Consider the following 19,367-nt stretch of genomic DNA (forward strand, 5'->3'; position numbering starts at 1 on the left):
TTCAGGGGAGTAGAGAGTAACAGGGGCGGGTGTGGGGGGTGAGAAAATGGAAAGAAGAGGCTTAGAAAGGAAATATATATGCATGGAGTCAATGTGGGTGATTATTGTAATGAAACTGTTACAGTCAAAGGAAAATATGTTGAAATCTGCACTCCATTAGCTTCAATGGAGAGCAGGTCTTAAAGACCCCTGATGTCTCATTACCTGCTTGCTGACCAGCCGCCGTCATTATACTGTAGCTAGTCAGCGCAATCCCGCAAACCATTGTAGCTGTACGTCGGTCCCCTTAAGTGGGATAGCAGGTGCACGCGCCTGCTGCACTGCCGGGGGGTCGATGCACGTGGCTTCCGGTCGCAATGACCGCCGGTCATTCAAGATCATGGGCACCAGAGCTAGAACAGGGACGTGTGTGTGTAAAGGAGAGGAGAGACATATCGTGAGTTCCTACTAGCTAGGAACAACGCTCTGTAACTTCCTCCAGTCACTCCTATCCCCCTACAGTTAGAACACACACTAGGGAACACAGTTAACCCCTTGATCGCCCCCTAGTGTTAATCCCTTCCCTGCCAGTGACATTTACACAGTTATCAGTGCATTTTTATAGCACTGATCGCTGTATAATTGTCAATGATCCCAAAAATTTGACAAAAGTGTCTGATCTGTCCGGCCATAATGTTGCAGTCCCAATAAAAATTGCTGCTCACCGCCATTACTAGTAAAAAAAAATAATAATAAAAATGCTGTACATCTTTCCCCTATTTTGTAGATGCTATAATTTTTGCACAAACTAATCAAACGCTTATTGCAATTTTTATTACCAAAAATATTTAGACGAATACATATCGGCCTAAACTGAGGAAAAAAATTTGCTTTTTTAAAAAAAAATTGGGGATATTTGTTACAGCAAAAAGTACAAAATGTTGTGTTTTTTTCAAAATCGTCGCTCTTTTTTTGTTTATATCGCAAAAAATAAAGACTGCAGAGATAATCAAATACCACCAAAAGAAAGCTCTATTTGTATCGCAAAAAATGGCCTGGACATTGAGCAGCAAAATCTTCTGGGGCTGAAGTGGTTAAAGTGAACCTGTCACAAACAGTTGGTCCACTATGTGATATAAATAGTCATAAATAAAGTGTCCAAAACGAAAGTTACACCCAAGCACTTAGACACTCCCCAAAAAACATTTGATTTTTGTGCAGCTTGAGGATCAAGGCCTTTTTGGACCATGCAGTAGGTTTCACAATATTATTGCTTGGGACTCTATTAGCTCATTTGAGGCCCAAGGCTCTTTAATGTTTTCTGCAAAGCCACCGATCTGGATATCCCCCCCCCCCCCCCCCCCGCCCTATCATCTTCCAATTTGGTTAGGGATCTTGTAAGGTCTATTTTAAGCATGCCTATATCTTGTTTATGGGAATCTACAACTGTTATTGTGTCATCTATCTTGTCTTCTGGGTCAGTAATGTGTGAGTCTCTGGTCAGATATGGCTTGAGTTTTTCAGTTGTAGTGTTGAGCTCTTTCTGTAGGAGAAGTTTACATTTTTTTTTAGGAGAGCAAAGTCCCATCAAGTTACCTTGCCCAGGATATCCTGTTTAACAGGAGAGCTGCCATTTGATGAGATACAGTTTTTTAATTAAGTCTTGTGAGTAATATTGAGACTCCATTGAAAGTTTTACTTTGGGCATTTTTTTGTATCACATGTGACCGAATTGATGGTTGCTCTGCCTGTTTTATGGGAGGTAGTGGAGGCGTTTTTCCCCATATGGGAGTTATAGGAGTGGGGATTTCAAGAAAATACAAAAAACGTTTGCTCTATATCAGGAGTCTCCAAACTGCAGCCCTGGGGCCAGATGTGGCCCTTTGATTGCCTCTATCCGGCCCTTAGAGTACTATTCAATCCACAACTGACACTAATGATGGGGCTCCATTCCTCCGATTGACACCAGTGGTGGGTGGAGCACTATTCCTCCCACAGTGACCAATGATGGGGTGCTGTTCTGCTTACTGATATCAACAGTAGAGCACTATTCCTTCCACTGATACCAACAATTGGGTACTATTCTTTCCACTGATACCATCAATGGGCACTATTCCTTCCACTGATACCATCAATGGGGCACTATTCCTTCCACTGATATCATCAATGGGGCACTATTCCTTCCACTGATACCAACAATAGGGTACTATTCTTTCCACTGATACCATCAATGGACACTATTTCTTCCACTGATACTATTAATGGGGCACTATTCCTTCCACTGATACCATCAATAGGGCACTATTCCTTCCACTGATATCATCAATGGGGCACTATTCCTTCCACTAATACCAACAATGGGGCATTTTACTTCCACTGATACCAACAATGGGGCATTATTACTCCCACTGACACTGGAGCATTTTCTACTCCCACCAGCCACAGTCCTGCCCCCCTAAACTCTGAAGGATAGTAAACTGGCCCTTTGTTTAGAAAGTTTGGAGACCCCTGCTCTATAGGAAAGCAATGGATTATCACTGTAGTATATGGGTTGAGAAGTGGTAAATGGCTAAGGTAGTCTTCAGGGAGCCTAAGTAGTTTACAAATGTTATATCCCAAACCAAGAATGCAATAGGTTTGTCTCTAGACCACGGGAGGCTGGCTTTGCCAAGTGGGATGCGACCAGTGGTGATGGAGGGGGGTGCAGGCACTCATCTCTTGTCTATGGTGGCTGTCCACATACTTCACACTTGCAGGCAAAGGGAATGAGTGGGGAGAGGAGATCCTAGCTGCTCAACATAGCAGATTGCTAGTTCATTCCAAGTATCCCTTTGTATAGATCTTTAGTATTATAATCTCGATAAAGAAGAGATTGCATTTTTAAGCAGCCATCCAGAAATAATTCCTGTTACGATCACCTGAACAGTATATCTATGCAAACAATTTACTTATGTATATTGGGTTTTTCATTTTATGGTTTTCATTAAATATTGTTCTCCAATTTAGATAATTCCAATCTAGATAATGGAAAAGCCACCAAGTACATTTGAAGAATTTCTTAACTTCCGACATTTGGTAAGATGTAAAACATTATACTATGGATTTATCTGAAATGTTAAACAGTATATTTTCAGACACCTCATACTGAAAGTTAGATATACTGTAGGCCGTAAACATATAAGATCATTGTTCATTAGAAATCTAGAGAATGCAAACTTTTCTTTACATAGATGTTTGTGAAGCCTGCATAAGTGTTTTCATTGCTTTCTGACATTAACTGAAAATAACATTTGCAATACATGAAACATAAAGTGACTTTTTATTTATAAAACTTTAACATAGCGGTAAAGCTTCAAGAATACAGTATGCAAATCATTAAAACTATATTGAGCACCCTGATTTATTATTAAATTGGCAATGCATTAATTTTTTTTCCTTTTTAGGACCAGCATAAGTAGATGGTAACCTCTAATCAAATCTATTCTACCATACATCTATGAAACAAAAAAAAAAATAGCTTTTAGTTCTACTCTAAACCCTGGTATGCTAGAGGCGATTGAGAGTATAATTTAAATATGGAAAGTTTACTTTTGTAAAAAAAAAAAAAAAAAATGGCAAGGTTTTTTAAAACCTTGTTTGTACAGTGCAAGAATTTTCATAATACAGATAGTGTTTAAAATCACAATAAAAATAAACGATTCATGAAAAATCCTCTTGCCAGATGATTTTGCAGAGTGTATCCCATTGTATGCCCCAATGGACAAACAGTAAATTCATCTAATGTCACTAATGAAAACATATGTATGAGGACCACTTACATATTCAATATATACAGAGCAGCAGCAGTGGACCACCAAAATGAAGCCAAAATTCCAAAAAGTGCCGCCTCATCAGTGCACATCCGTGCAATAAATCAGTGCACATCTGTGCCAACCCATCAGTGCCCATCTGCTGCCTCAGCAGTGCCCATCTGTGCCGCCTCAGCAGTGTCCATCTGCCGCCTCAGCAGTGCCCATCTGCCGCCTCATCAGTGCACATCCGTGCAATAAATCTGCACATCTGTGCAATAAATCAGTGCACATCTGTGCCGACCCATCAGTGCCCATTTGTGCCACCTCAAAAGCGCCCATCTGTGCCACCTCAAAAGCGCCCATCTGTGCCACCTCATCAGTGCCCATCAGTGCTACTATGGCTAAACGTGTCTTTTCCGCTGAGGAGGCCGACGAGAGCAACGGGGAGCTCTCTTCAGATTCCTTTTCGATTTCGGATTCTGAAGCCGACGTAAATTATGAGCCAGTCCTCAGCAGTGAAACACTGACTGAATCCGAGGAGGAAGATATCCGGCCCATCAAGCGAAGGCGTTCTAGTGAGGCAGTGCCGTCCACCAGCACCGCAGTGCCGTCCACCAGCACCGCAGTGCCGTCCACCAGCACCGCAGTGCCGTCCACCAGCACCGCAATGCTGTCCACCAGCACTGCAGTGCCCCAGCAAGAAAGGCAAAGTACCAGTGGGGTGTCATCTCAGCCCCAAAGGGTTAGGAGCCATGCTGGCCTTCCCTATGCCCTTCAGAACCCCTTGTGGCTTCCTCCTAATTCAGGAGAGGCCAATGTTCCTCCTTTCACCGCCCAGCCACGAGTCCAGGTGGACACGGAGAATTTTAGCCCTATAGATTTTTTTAATTTAATTTTTACGGAGGACATGTTGGCGTCAATTGTGGCCCAGTGCAACCTGTATGCACAACAATTTATTTTTCAAAATCCGACCTCCTATTATGCCCGTCCCTACGAATGGAGAGACCTAACGGTGGAGGAGTTCAAGCTTTTTTTAGGCCTCACATTTAATATGGGACTCAACAAAAAAATCAATTACGTAACTACTGGTCAACCCACCCCCTCCACCACTCACCGCTCTTCTCCGCGGTAATGCCCAGAACCAGATATCAGATCATCCTGAGGTTCTTACATTTCAGTGACAATTCCCAGTGCCTTCCATGAAATGATCCAAATTATGACCGGCTTTACAAAATTCGACCAATACTAAATTATTTTTCAGAAATATTCCCCAAATTGTTTACCCCGGACCAACACATATGTGTGGATGAGTCCCTTATTAAATTTAGTGGCAGGCTTAGAATGAAGCAATTTATGCCCAGCAAAAGGGCCCGCTATGGGGTGAAGGTCTACAAATTATGTGACCGAGCCACAGGGTACACATATTCATTCAAGGTGTACGAAGGGAAGGACACCCAGCTACAGCCCCCTAATTGTCCGGACTACTTGGGATCCAGCGGAAAAATTGTTTGGGACCTCATATACCCCCTACTGGATAAAGGCTACCACCTCTATGTAGATAACTTCTACACATCTCTGCCCCTGTTCCACAACCTTCACCGGAAGAAGACGCCAGCATGTGGCACTGTAAAAAAGAATCGGAAGGGCTTTCCTCAAAGTCTGGTGAACAAGAAGCTGCGGAAAGGAGAAACCGCAAGTCTGAGAAACAAGGAGGTTCTGGCAGTGAAGTGGAGGGACAGAAGGGATGTATACATGTTATCTTCTATCCACAACGATACCTTCGTGGAAATCCCCAGAAGGAATGGCCCCGTAAAGAAACCCAAATGCATTTCCGAATATAATTTGTTCATGGGAGGAGTCGACTTCAACGACCAAATGATGGAACCATATCTTGTCACAAGACGGACATACCATTGGTACAAAAAAGTAGCAATTTATTTTTTTCAATTGGCCATTTATAATTCCTATGTCATTTACCGCAACGCCACCCAAAACCCCAAACGTTTCTTTGGCTACCAGGAGGAAGTTTTCACTGCCCTTATTTTCCCAAACGGCCCACCAGAAAATATCAGATCAGACGTTGTTAGTCGACTCTCCGAGCGCCGATAAAATCCCCCCCAAACCAACAGGCAAAAGACGCCAAAAAAGATGTAAGGTGTGTACCAGAGCAGGAGTCAGAAGAGACACATCTTATTATTGTGCACAATGTCCTTCCCAACCAGGCCTCTGTATAGGTGACTGTTTTCGGCGTTACCATACTTCAGTAAATTTTTAGTGAAGTATGGTAAACATAATCCTCAGTTCCTGCCTTCATACACCTTCACACCCCTTATGCCACTGCCTGCTCTGTAACTGACCCTGGCTTGTTATTTGACCACTCTTATGCCTGCCGATTCTGTACATACCGCTGCCTGATCTGGAACTGACCCTGGACTGTTATTCGACCATGCTTCTGCCTAACGATTCTGTACATACCTCTGCCTGATCTGGAACTGACCCTGGACTGTTATTCGACCATGCTTCTGTCTAACGATTCTGTACATATCTCTGCCTGATCTGGAACTGACCTTGGACTGTTTGACCACGATATTTGCCTGCCTCTTGGACTGATTTTGTATTCTGCAACTGGACTAGTGGGATTCAACACGGGGTCTCACATATGTGAGAGGCTCCAGTATAGTTTTTCTGGAAGAAGAAAACAATTTTCTTTGTTTTCTTATTCCTAGATTAGGGTCTGGAGACTCGGAGGCTTCAAAGAGATTTGGGAGGGAGAAGCCTCTACCCCTATCCCCATTCTGTCCTGAACGAGGCTCTACTTCTGTCTGCTGCCAGTAGGACTTAGTGCCATCATGCCACACTGACCCCACCACAAGGACCTGCCTACTACCAGGACCAATATTTTTGGCACTGCTGACATCTCTGCACTGACCCTGGACTGTAATATGGACAGTATCCCTGCCTGCTGCCTAAAAAACTGTGTTCGCTGTTGCTGACCAAGTCCCTGCCTGCTGCCTGGACCAGTGATATCCTCCTGTGGACAACTGCGCTTCTAAAACCACAGGTAATCTTTTCTTTACCCTTTGCTCAGCATAATGTATTTGGGGGTGTAATTCTTGGTATGTGCAGGCTATGTGTCCCTGGAACGCCGACGGTGTTTCTTGCATGTTGCGCCTCTGTATGTGGCCAGGCTGTGTAAACGTCTCACACATGTGGTATCGTTATACTCAGGAGGAGTAGTAGAACGTATTTTGGGGTGTTATTTTTGCTATGTAAATGCTATGCGTTGGAAATATCTTATAAACGGACAACTTTGTGTAAAAAAAAAATGCGTTTAAATTTTTTTCCACATTTTCCGAAAACTTCTGGAAAAAAATGAACCATTGAAAAGACTCATTATGCCTCATAGATTATACGTTGGGGTGTTAGCTTTCCAAAATGGGGTCATTTTCTGGACGTTTCCATTGCCCTGGTGTTCCAGGGCCTTCAAAACTGTAATAGGTGGTTGAGAAATGAAATGTGTAATTTATGCTCCTAGAATGCCTGAAGGTGCTACTTCAAAATTAGGCCTCTGTATGTGGTCAGGCTGTGTAAAAGTCTCACACATGTGGTATCGTTATACTCAGGAGGAGTAGTAGAACGTATTTTGGTGTGTTATTTTTGCTATGTAAATGCTATGCGTTGGAAATATCTTATAAACGGACAACTTTGTGTAAAAAAAAATGCGTTTTCATTTTTTTCCACATTTTCCGAAAACTTCTGGAAAAAAATGAACCATTGAAAAGACTCATTATGCCTCATAGATTATACGTTGGGGTGTTAGCTTTCCAAAATGGGGTCATTTTCTGGACGTTTCCATTGTCCTGGTGTTCCAGGGCCTTCAAAACTGTAATAGGTGGTTGAGAAATGAAATGTGTAATTTATGCTCCTAGAATGCCTGAAGGTGCTACTTCAAAATTAGGCCTCTGTATGTGGTCAGGCTGTGCGAAAGTCTTACACATGTGGTATCGTTATACTCAGGAGGAGTAGGAGAATGTATTTTGGGGTGTTATTTGTGGTATGCACATTCCGTGTGGGAGAAATAAGCTATTACAATGAAAATTTTGTGGAAAAAAAAATCGTAATTTTGCAAAGAATTGTGGGAAAAAATGACAACTTAAAATAACTAACCATGCCTCTTACTAAATACATTGGAATGTCTACTTTCCAAAAAGGGGTCATTTGGGGGGCATTTGTACTTTCCTGGCTTGTTAGGGTCTCAAGAATGGAGATAGGCCTTAGTACATCAGATGTGATCTTTTTTTGCAAATCTTTATGATTTGCACCATAGCTTGTAGACTCTATAAATTTCACACAGATCATATAATATGCAAAAATGTGGGTTATTTTTACCAAAGATGTGTAGTAGTATAAATTGTGGCCAAAATTTATGAAGAAAAATTGCTAATTTGCTAAATTTTGTCACAGAAACGAAGAAAAATTCTTTTTTTTTCAAAATTTTCGGTCTTTTTTCATTTATAGCGCAGAAAATAAAAAACCGAGAGGTGATCAAATACCACCAAAAGAAAGCTCTATTGGTATGAAGAAAATGACAAAAAAATCATTTGGTTACAGTGTTGCATGACTGAGTAATTGTCATTCAAAATGTGAGAGCACTGAAAGCTGAAAATTGGTCTGGGACTGAGGGGGGTTTAAGTGCCCAGTAAGCAAGTGGTTAATGAGTGAAATACGTATTTTATCCCCTATCAATCAGCAAGATTTCTAGCTTCCAGGTATCTTCTATACAAGTAATGAGCTGAGATTAGGAGCATTCAATCAATCAGATTCCAATCTCTCAACCATGGCCAAGACCAAGGAGCTGTCCAAGGATGTCAGGGACAAGATTGTAGACCTACACAAGGCTGGAATGGGCTACAAGACCATTGCCAAGCAGCTTGGTGAGAGTGTGACAACAGTTGGTGCGATTATTCACAAATGGAAGAAATTCAAAATAACTGTCAATCTCCTTCAGTCTGGGGCTCCATACAAGATCTCACCTCATGGATTTTCAATGATCATAAGAACAGTGAGGAATCAGCCCAGAACTACATGGGAGAATCTTGTGAATGAACTCAAGGCAGCTGGGACCATAGTCACCAAGAAAACAATTGGCAACAACTATGCTATGAAGGACTGAACGCCTGCATTGTCCACAAAGTCCCTCTGCTCAAGAAAGCACATGTACAGGCCCATGTGAAGCTTGCTAATGAACATGTGAATGATTCAAAGAAGAACTGGGTGAAAGCATTATGGTCAGATGAGACCAAAATCAAGCTCTTTGGCATTAACTCAACTCGCTGTGTTTGGAGGCAGGGGAATGCTGCCTATGACCCCAAGAACACCATCCCGACCGTCAAACATGGAGGTGGAAACATTATGCTTTGGGGGGGTTTCTGCTAAGGGGTCAGGACAACTTCACCGCATCAAAGGCACGATGGACAGGGCCATGTACCATCAAATCTTGGGTGAAAACCTCCTTCCTTCAGCCAGGGCATTGAAAATGGATGGGTATTTCAGCATGACAATGACCCAAAACATGGCCAAGGAAACAAAAGAGTTTCTCAAGAAGAAGCACATTAAGGTCCTGGCGTGGCATAGCTAGTCTCCAGACCTAATCCCATAGGAAATATGTGGAGGGAGCTGAAGGTTCGAGTTGCCAAATATCAGCCTCAAAACCCTAATGACTTGGAGAGGATCTGCAAAGAGGAGTGGGACAAAATCCCTCCCGAGATGTGTGCAAACCTGGGGGGCAACTACAAGAAACATCTGACCTCTGTGATTGCCAACAAGGGTTTTTCCACCAAGTACTAAGTCATGTTTTGCACAGGGGTCAAATATTTATTTTACTCATTAAAATGCAAATCAATTTATAACTTTTTTGAAATGCGTTTTTCTGGATATTTTTGTTGTTATTCTGTCTCTCACTGTTAAAATAAACCTACCATTAAAATGATAGACTGATCATTTCTTTGTGAGTGGGCAAACATACAATATAAGCAGGGGATCAAATACTTTTTCCCCTCACTGTACTTATTAGGCAGTGATTTTATACAGGGCTACCCCTGTGTGGCATTGCTGCTTCATGCAGGTTGTGTAAAAAAGTAAGTACACCATGAGGAAATTGTTAAAATTTTTAACATATTTGAACAGGCCAATGTTATATGGTAATTCAAGCTGTTGCTACAGATAAAGCTGATATACTTGTATAAAAAGAAAAAAGAAACTTTGCCTTTTCAATCAATAATTTAACAAAAATAACAATATATATAAGACCCCTTTCACACTGTTGGGGGGGGTTTGCAGTCGCTGTAGCGTTAAAAATAGCGCCTGCAAACAGCTACTCCATTCACTCCAGTGTGAAAGCCTGAGGGCTTTCACACAAGAGTGGTACGCTGGCAGGGAGTCAGAAAAGGTCCTGCCAGCAGCTTCTTTGGAGCAGTGAAGGAGCGGTGAACTCACTGCTCCTCCCCATTGAAATCAATGGGGCAGCTCTGTGGCGGAATTTTGCGGGCGGCTTTAACCCCTTTTCAGCCATTAGCAGGGGGTTAAAACCGTCCCGCTAATGGCCGAATATCGCTGCTAAAACATCAGTAAAGCAGCGCTAAAATAGAGCCTCTTTACCGTTGACACCCTAGGCGGCACAGTGTAAAAAGACTCTTATGCCGCGTACACACGACCGGACTTAGGTCCGTCAGACTTTCGACGGAGTTCTGACGGAGTTCTGACAGAGTTCTGATGGACTTTCCGAATGAACGGACTTGGCCACACACAATCACACCAAAGTCCGACGGATTCGAACGTGATGACGTACTACCGGACTAGAATAAGGAAGTTCATAGCCAGTAGCCAATAGCTGCCCTAGCGTCAGTTTTTGTCCGTCGGACTAGCATACACACGAGCGGATTTTTCGGTAGGAACTGGGTCCGGCGGAGTTCTGGCGGAAAAATTTGAAACATGTTCCATTTCTAAAGTCTGTTAGACTTTTGCAAATCAAAAGTCCGCTGCAGCCCACACACGATCGAATACTCTGCCGGAATTATTCCGTCGGACCTTTAATGTTGAAAAGTCCTGTCGTGTGTACGCGGCATAATGGTGTACTGTGGAAAATAAAAGTACACTCTTTTCCTCAAAATATGTTATTGCCCTATAATACTTCTAGTAAGCAGTTGCAATAACTGCTCACTGGCCTCTGAGGTTACCTTGGTGTAATTCCTGGCCACTGCTCTTTGCCATTTTTTTTCAGTTGCAGTGTGTGGGGGTTTTCTTGCTTGAGTTGCTTGTTTAAAATCCACACACACCATTTCAAATGGATTCAAATCAGGGCTGTCATTAGGCAAATGTATAACCATTTAATCTTTTTTGAACCATTCCTTTTAGATTTTCTAGTGTGCTTCAAATCATTATGTTGAAAAAAAGCTATTTTTGATTAAACTTCAATCTTCGAAAATTTCTGGCACAATGCAGGGTAAATCAGAAATGCAATTAAATGTTAGGGGTTTTGGATAAGGTCATACAGTCAGCTATTGGGTTTTAAATTTGCTAGGCTAGCCATTTTTGAACAAATTAGCCAAACTTAGTCACATTAAATACACTGCTTGTAGACCTAACAGCAGAATTATATATTTAAACTATTTGGTGATTTTTTAAATCAGACTCATAGCCATGGACAACCTTCTTTATGAGGGCCTGAGAGCGCACTTTTGGTCTTGGCATGATGACAGCATATATGTCAATAGTAAACAGAACACCGGACCCTAGATTTCAACCCTAGGAGTTTAAATAAGACAGGCTCCACCTGAATACTCCCTATGGACATGTTAATCATTGTCACCTAATCTGGAACACCTGTTTCTAATTTAATGAGTTTGCCTGTATGGTTATTTTTTCCATGTGACAAATCTGCAAGTTCATAAATTTTAGATTTTGAAAATAAATACACTATGAATTTAATGTCCATGTTCATATTGGAATGAATTGGCATGTGAATTGGCATGTCAAATCGCATACCAAATCGTAACCTATTGCCAGCAATTGCACCACCTGAATCAGTGCAACGCCGACTTTTCAACACCCCACCAATTCCCAAAATTGGTTTATGCAATACGTTTGGCGACTTCTGTCAAATCGCCCCCTAAGTCAGACTGAAATGGCAGTTTGAAATCACGCAAGTTCAGCTGAACTCACACAATTTCAAACCCGCCCTCAGTTTTTTTTCCTGTCCTGCAAGTGTACCACCCCAGTGTGAAAGCACTCAGGTTTTCACACTGGGGAGACATGAGTATTGCTTTTCAGGTGCTATTTTTAGTGCTAAAATGCCTGAAAAGCGCACCAGTGTGAAAGGGGTCTAAATGTAGAACATGGAGCAGATGCTGCTTCTAATTAATATAAGGTGCACAAGCCGCTTTGTTAATTAGAAGCGATCCATCCTGCCTGTGACAGGCAGAGCACACAGGACAGAGAATGGAGCTGCATGCTCTGATCTCACAGTCAATACTGACCCCCTGCTCAGCTCAGAACGGAGGGAGGATGAAGGTGTTAATCCTGTGCATGCTCTGCTCATGCAGTGTAAACACTGTATGGACAGAGAGAGGGATGTGAGCTGTCTACTGACAGCAGACATCCCCTATGAAAATGTCACACTTTACGGATATCTGTGGCAGTTCTTTAGATGGAAACCTGTCATATTCCCTTTTGTTAATCAGGTGCAGACCTGCATTAGCTTCTGTTTTACTCTGAAGTAGATATTGGCACAGGTGGCACAGATAGACCTGTAATGTGGTGCATGCTACATCTGATAGTTTCCTTCACCATAATAATGGTGCAGGAAGCTTAGATAATAGCCAGTGGTGAACTGAAAAGTGATTCATTGAACCATTTAACCATAACCTGAGTGAATAGTGAATGGGGTTTGGCACTGAAGTAAATTGCCAATTTCCAGTGAACCTTCACTTGGAACAAACTGGCTGGATTTACTGCTACCTGTCTCTTTAACCTGCTTATTTCTAACAACTCTTCTGTTGCTCCTGTTTTCTTTTTTTTTCAGTTATGTTATTCATAAATAGATACTTGGTTTTTTATTTTTAGTTTTTTTATCTACATTTGTAACTTTTAAATATAGAGCTAGAGTATGCATATGTAAATTTTGCATTACTGGGTTTTTGTCATATGTTCATTGCCTTTAACATTATGAGATTGTATCCATAGGTAATATTCTGTTTCAATTCAGAATTTATATTAAAAACATTATAAAATGTAAACTGAAGTAATTTAATCTAATGGTAATATTTTTTATTGCTGAACAGAAAAACTGGCCAGAAAATCCTCTTCTAGAAGAAAATCTACATAGAGATTTATTCTCTGCTAATAACCTTTCACTTGAAACGATTAATGAAGAATTTTTAAGGAAAGTACCCTTTAATAGCAAAGTTTTTGAAGATTTAGAAGCAGACATTGCAAAACACCTGACTTTTTTGAATAGTTATTCTTCTCAGATAATATATTTACCAACCTCAGAAGATCATCTTTGTTCAGTAAATAGGGGTAAGTAGAATGCTGGTCTTGCTTTTCACTGACTTCTAGTCTTCCAATCTTAATGTGATCATATGTAAATAGAGTAATATAACTGCAGAAGAATGTTCTTGTTAAATCGGTGAATTCTATATAATAATACTATTTTTTTTAAGTATGCAGCATTGTTAAAAAAATAGGATTTTTTCATCATACTTACCTGTAAAATCCTTTTCTTGGACATCACGGGACACAGAGCAAACATAATGATGACTATATGGGTTATACGCCACCTACTGGTGACTGGACACTGGCATATAGTCAAACAGGAAATCCTCCACTATATAACCCCTCCTACACATGAAGGACCTCAGTTTTGTAGCAAAGCAATGAATATACCAAAAAAGATGGGAGTGACCTGTGTGTCCCATGATGTACTCCAAGAAAAGGATTTTACAGGTATGATGAAAAAGTCCTTTTTTCTTTATCGTACATCACAGAACACAGAGCTACCATAATAATGATTATATGGGATGTCCTAAAGCAATGCACTTGAGGGGAGGGAGACACAATCACAGAAACTGCCACCTGAGAAGGACTTCTTCTGCCACCCAAAACATACTGTGGCCAAAGCAGTATCTTTTGTGGCTTTGATATCCATCTGGTAAAATTCTGTGAATGTATGAAAGGCCATGGAACGGCCTTAAAATCCTGAGCCACTGACTCGTGATGGCTGATGGTCCAAGATGCCCCCACACACCTGGTAGCGAAATCTTATAACAAAAAAAGTAGTAAGGGGCTTTGCCCTTTCAAGTCATAGGCTCGAATAATTAACTGGCGAATCCAATGAAAATAATTAACTAGGATCCCTGACCTGCACAGACAATTCAAGTAATTTTGACTGCCTGAAATGTATGCAATGATCTTACTCCTGCCAAATGAAGATCAGAAAATAAGGCAAGACATTGTCTTGATTCAAGTGAAAATTAGACACCACTTTGGAATGACTTTAAGACTGCAGTCCACAAATGGTCACCATCAAATTTAACTGAACTTGAGCCATTCTGTAAAGAAGAGTGGGCAAATATTTCAGAAGTCTAGATTTGCAAAGTTAGTAGAGACCTATCCCAACAGACTAAAGACTGTTATTAAAGCAAAAGGGGTTCAACAAAATACTGAAAAAAGGGGGAAATCCTTTTTCCAACTCAGTGATTCTGTTTTTGAATTGTTTTTTCTTTTTTTCTGACATGTTGGTGTTATATATTTTCCTTGGATGTTATAAGTTGCACAAACTGACACAACAAAAATTGTGTCTGTCTTCATTTCAGTCTGCAAAGCAACAAAATGTTATTATTTTAAAGGGGGGTGATTATTTTCTATACCCACTGTATTTGGTTTTATGACAAGAAATATACTGTGGTTTAAATCTCATGATTATAAATAATGTTTTTTTTCTGATTCATTTTACCCTTTACATTTTCTCTTTTAGCCTTTGTTACTGAAGTTGAGTTTCTTGAACTCTCTCAAAAAGCACAAGATAAAATTGAGGTACGCTTATTTATTTATTTACACATAGAATATACTTTCACATCAGTCCCTGTCCTCAAGGAGCTTACAATCTAAGTAGGTCCCTAACTCACATTCATACATACACATTCTAGGGCCAATATAGACAGGAGCGAAGTAATCTACCAGCATGTCTTTAGAGTGTGGGAGGAAACCAGTGTACCTGAAGGAAACCCACGCAGGCACAGGGAGAACATGCAAACTCTGTACGGGTGGTGCCATGGTTGGTATTCGAACGGACAACTCTAGTGCTGCTAGGGTTGTCATGCTTTGTATGTAAAAATGGTATGTAATTCCCTTTTGAATGGTATACCATTTGGACCTGCACGCCTGTAACCTTTATGCTGTATTTAATTTCTGTTGTTATTGTCTGATATTTATGTTATAAATACCCACCTTGTATAAGAATTTGCCAGTGTGTGCCGTTTAACCCAGATACTCAAACACAAGATGACAGTATTTTGCAACACGATCAGGTGACAATCTTATGTCACCTGTTGTTTGAATATTTAAATGGTTAGATTAAAAAAATCTACCTAGAGTGCGGTTGTTTCCCCATGTCAACTTAATATGCATAACGTATAAAAAGGGGAAAATTGGGGACAGAGGGGCATTGGGACTTTATATGAAACACACTGCTCGGGTAGAATGAGACATTGAATATAATAAAGAAAGATATATTATATAATGACAGCAATGGGCATAATAAGATATGATACAAAAGAAATAAACATAATTAGTATGTCATATTGTAATAAAGTTAATAACAATAAGGTAGACAAATATGATTAATACAAATATTGTAATATAATTAATATAGTAAGCTATGTACAACATGATTATAATTAGTATCAAAAATACACCCACACTAAACACAGACATAATGAACATATTATAATAATTCAATGGCTCAGCCGAATAAAAACCCATGATAAAAAGCATGGTGACCGTGACATGACATCAAATATTAAGGCTCTACAAAATCTATGGTCCCACTTAATTTCACTGTTCCCTGGCTGATCCCACCCTGCTGCCACCAAATGTATCTATAAATTATACGGTTTTTACACAATTCTACCTATACCCACAGGTAAGAGTGCTAGACCATAGATTTTGATTCCTCTCTTCCTGTGTTAATTTACTATCATCTATTATCCATCTATTTTTTTTATTTTAGATATTCCCAGATAGCTGCTCCTGACGAGTGGATACTACGCCACAAAATGCGTAGAGATTTAATATTTGATGTCATGTCAGAGTCACCATGCTTTTTACCATGGGTTTTATTCGGCTGAGCCATTGAATTATTATAATATGTTCATTATGTCTGTGTTTACTGTGGGTGTATTTTTGATAATAATTATAATCATGTTGTACATAGCTTACTATATTACTAATTCTATTACAATATTTGTATTGATCATGTTTGTCTATGTTGTTGTTTATGTCATGTTTATTTTTTTTGTATCATATCTTTAATTTAATTAAATATATACCAATTACTGCATTATGCCCATTGCTGTCATTCATTATATAATATATTTTTTTATTATATTCAGTGTCTCATCCTACCCGAGAATTGTGTTTCATATAAAGTCCCAATGCCCCTCTGTCGCCAATTTTCCCCTTTTTATACTTTATGCAAATAGGGATGGAGACCTGTGTGCTGGATGGCCATGGTCTTATATAAAGTCTCACCGGTCTTTTTCTAATTCAACTTAATATGCATAACTTAGCCAAGAGCATGCACTTAAGGCAGTTAGCATTTGCCTGTGTTATTAATTATTTTTAAAATGTATGGCAGCCTAAGCCTCATCTATAAGCCTTATCTTTGTGTAAAGGGACATGTTTGTTTATAACTTGCCTTTGAAAGTGTGTTTTCTGAATTTGTCACCATGAAATTGAGATAACATGGTAAACATGCCTAGTATCGCATGCTTATTTATATGTCTCTAAATGTCCCATAAAAGCAGTGTCCATTCTTAACAGTTAATCAAAATTGAAAAATAACCCCCAAAATATATATGAGGACAATGTTTGAGTTTTTTATTCAGTTATTACTGCATTTGATGATTCCACTCCTTTTTTTATGTGATATATTAATTTGGCAACCCTTTTGCATCCCTGCTTGTAATGATAAAAATGTCTTTATACATCCAGTCACTTACTTTCTTTAATGTGCAGAAAGTTTAATGAATATAGGTGTTAGTACTTACAGTGGAAAGTAAAAGTCTACACACCCCTGTAAAAATGCCAGGTTTTTGAGTTGCAAAAAACACACCAAGCTAAATAATGATTTACACCTTTAGTGTGACCTATAAACTGTGCAATTCAATTAAAAAACAACTGAAAATGTTGTTTCATGGCAAAATAAATAAATAAAATAATGTGGTTGTAGAAGTGTGCACACCCTCTTATAATTAAAGAGGTTGTAAACCTCCATGTGTAAGTTGTACCTATAGGTAAGCCTAGAATAATGCCCTGTACACACGGTCAGACATCCCGTCTGATTTTTTTCGATGGATTTTGGCCCAAACTTGTCTTGCATACACACGGTCGCACAAAATCCGATCGTTCAGAACGAGGTGACGTAAACCACGTATGACAGGACTATAAAGAGGCCAGTAGCCAATAGCTTTCGTCTAGTAATTTATTCTGAGCACTTTGTTCATAGGAATTGTCTACACACGATTGTAATTTAAACGATCGGATTTTGTTGTCGGAAAATTTTAGATCTGGCTCTCAAACTTTGTGTGTCGGAAATTCTGACGGAAAAAGTCCGATGGAGCCCACACACGATCGAATTTTCCGACAACACGATCTGATCGCACATTTTCCGTCGGAAAGTCCGACCGTGTGTATGGGGCATTAGGCTTACCTATAGGCACTGTAAATATCTCCTAAATGCGCCGTTTAGGAGATATTTACTGTATACTGCGCTGATACCCTCATGCACTCTGAAGTAACGGCCGCCCTTGTAATTTCTTTAGGAGTGTGTGCCATGACTGATGGCTCCCGTGCGCATGCGCGGGAGTGGCTCCGGCCAGTCACACAGCCGGTGTCTGTGGCCCCGGAAGGAAGACGGGCAAAGATGGATGCAGCCTGCAGCCGGGACAACGCGGGCTTCGTTTGCAGGTAAGTATCACATAATGTGATAGTATGTGATGCATACTTGCATATTATGCCTTTACTATGCAGGGAAGAAGAAAGGAAGAAAACCCCACCAGGGTTTACTTCCTTTTTAAGGATGTAGTTGTGTTCAGAATTAACCAATCACGTTCAAACTGATGTTAAATAGTAGTCAGTACACACCTGCCATCAGTGGACAAGACTATGATTAAAGTTCAGCTGTTCTAGTAGGATTTATTCATTTGCCTCTTACACCGAAATCCATGGTCCATAAAGAGCTTATAAAGCATCAAAGAGAGCTCATTGTTGGAAGGTATCAGTCAGGAGAAGGCACAACATTTTTTTACAAGGCATTAGATTTACCATGTAACACAGTGAAGAGGGTCATCGACAAATGGAGAAAATATGACACAACAGTGACATTACCAAGAACTGGATGTTCCTTCAAAAATGATAAGAAGAAAACAGGTCAAGGAGGCTGCCAAGAGACCTACAACAACATTAACCTCCCTGGCGGTATTCCCGAGTCTGGCTCGGGGTGAGATTTCAGTACCATAAGCGGTATTCCCAAGCCAGACTCAGGATCCCATCACAGGATCCATGTAGGGGTTTACTTACCTTGTCCCCTGGATCCAGCGATGTCTCCCCGCTGTGATCAGCGAGCCGCCGTGTCTCACTCGATCTGTCACAGTGCCGGGCTCCATTCCCTGCGATCATTGTGACGCACGGGGACGGAGTTCGGCGCCAAATTCAAAAAGTAAAAAACACAGTATAGATACAGTATACTGTAATCTTACAGATTACAGTACTGTATCAAATAATTACATATCCCTTTTATCCCTAGTGGTTTGTCCAGTGTCCTGCATGCAGTTTTATATTATAAATACTGTTCTTTATGCCAGGAAACTGGAGATTGTCCATAGCAACCAAAAAATGTCAGTTTACATCAAAATTGCCTTTAGACCAGCTAGAAAACAGCGATAATAAATTAGAATCAATTGCAGAATTGAGTGATAGTAATTTGTGGGGAAATTCGTCATCAAACACTAAAAGTAATGACAGTGACAATTCTGCAACTGAGCACATTTCAGTGTTTTTGATTTGATTACATTATTGAATAATTTTTATTATTATTATATTATTATTTATTATATATTATATATTATATATTATATATATTATTTATTATATATATATACAGTGGTGTGAAAAAGTGTTTGCCCCCTTCCTCATTTCCTGTTCCTTTGCATGTTTGTCACACTTAAGTGTTTTTCGGAACATCAAACCAATTTAAACAATAGTCAAGGACAACACAAGTAAACACAAAATGCAATTTGTAAATGAAGGTGTTTATTATTA

The 19,367-nt window shown here is 40.1% G+C and overlaps 1 protein-coding gene across 3 annotated transcripts in view; it reads left to right on the forward strand.

Moving 5' to 3' along the window:
* Positions 1 to 19,367, forward strand: part of FAM227B (family with sequence similarity 227 member B) — a 550,320-nt gene that overhangs the window by 78,831 nt on the left and 452,122 nt on the right. For all 3 annotated transcript variants that reach the window (XM_077473435.1, XM_077473436.1, XM_077473437.1), the window contains exons 2-4: positions 2,986 to 3,054; positions 13,109 to 13,346; positions 14,803 to 14,861. In XM_077473435.1, the coding sequence (XP_077329561.1) occupies positions 3,004 to 3,054; positions 13,109 to 13,346; positions 14,803 to 14,861 (348 nt within the window). In that variant the 5' untranslated portion in view covers positions 2,986 to 3,003. The remainder of the gene's footprint in view (positions 1 to 2,985; positions 3,055 to 13,108; positions 13,347 to 14,802; positions 14,862 to 19,367) is intronic.

This window comes from Lithobates pipiens, unplaced genomic scaffold, assembly GCF_037356315.1.
Source record: "Lithobates pipiens isolate NorthernLeopardFrog02 unplaced genomic scaffold, aLitPip1_a1.2 Scaffold_8, whole genome shotgun sequence".
In the NCBI taxonomy this organism is placed as follows: Eukaryota; Metazoa; Chordata; class Amphibia; order Anura; family Ranidae; genus Lithobates; species Lithobates pipiens.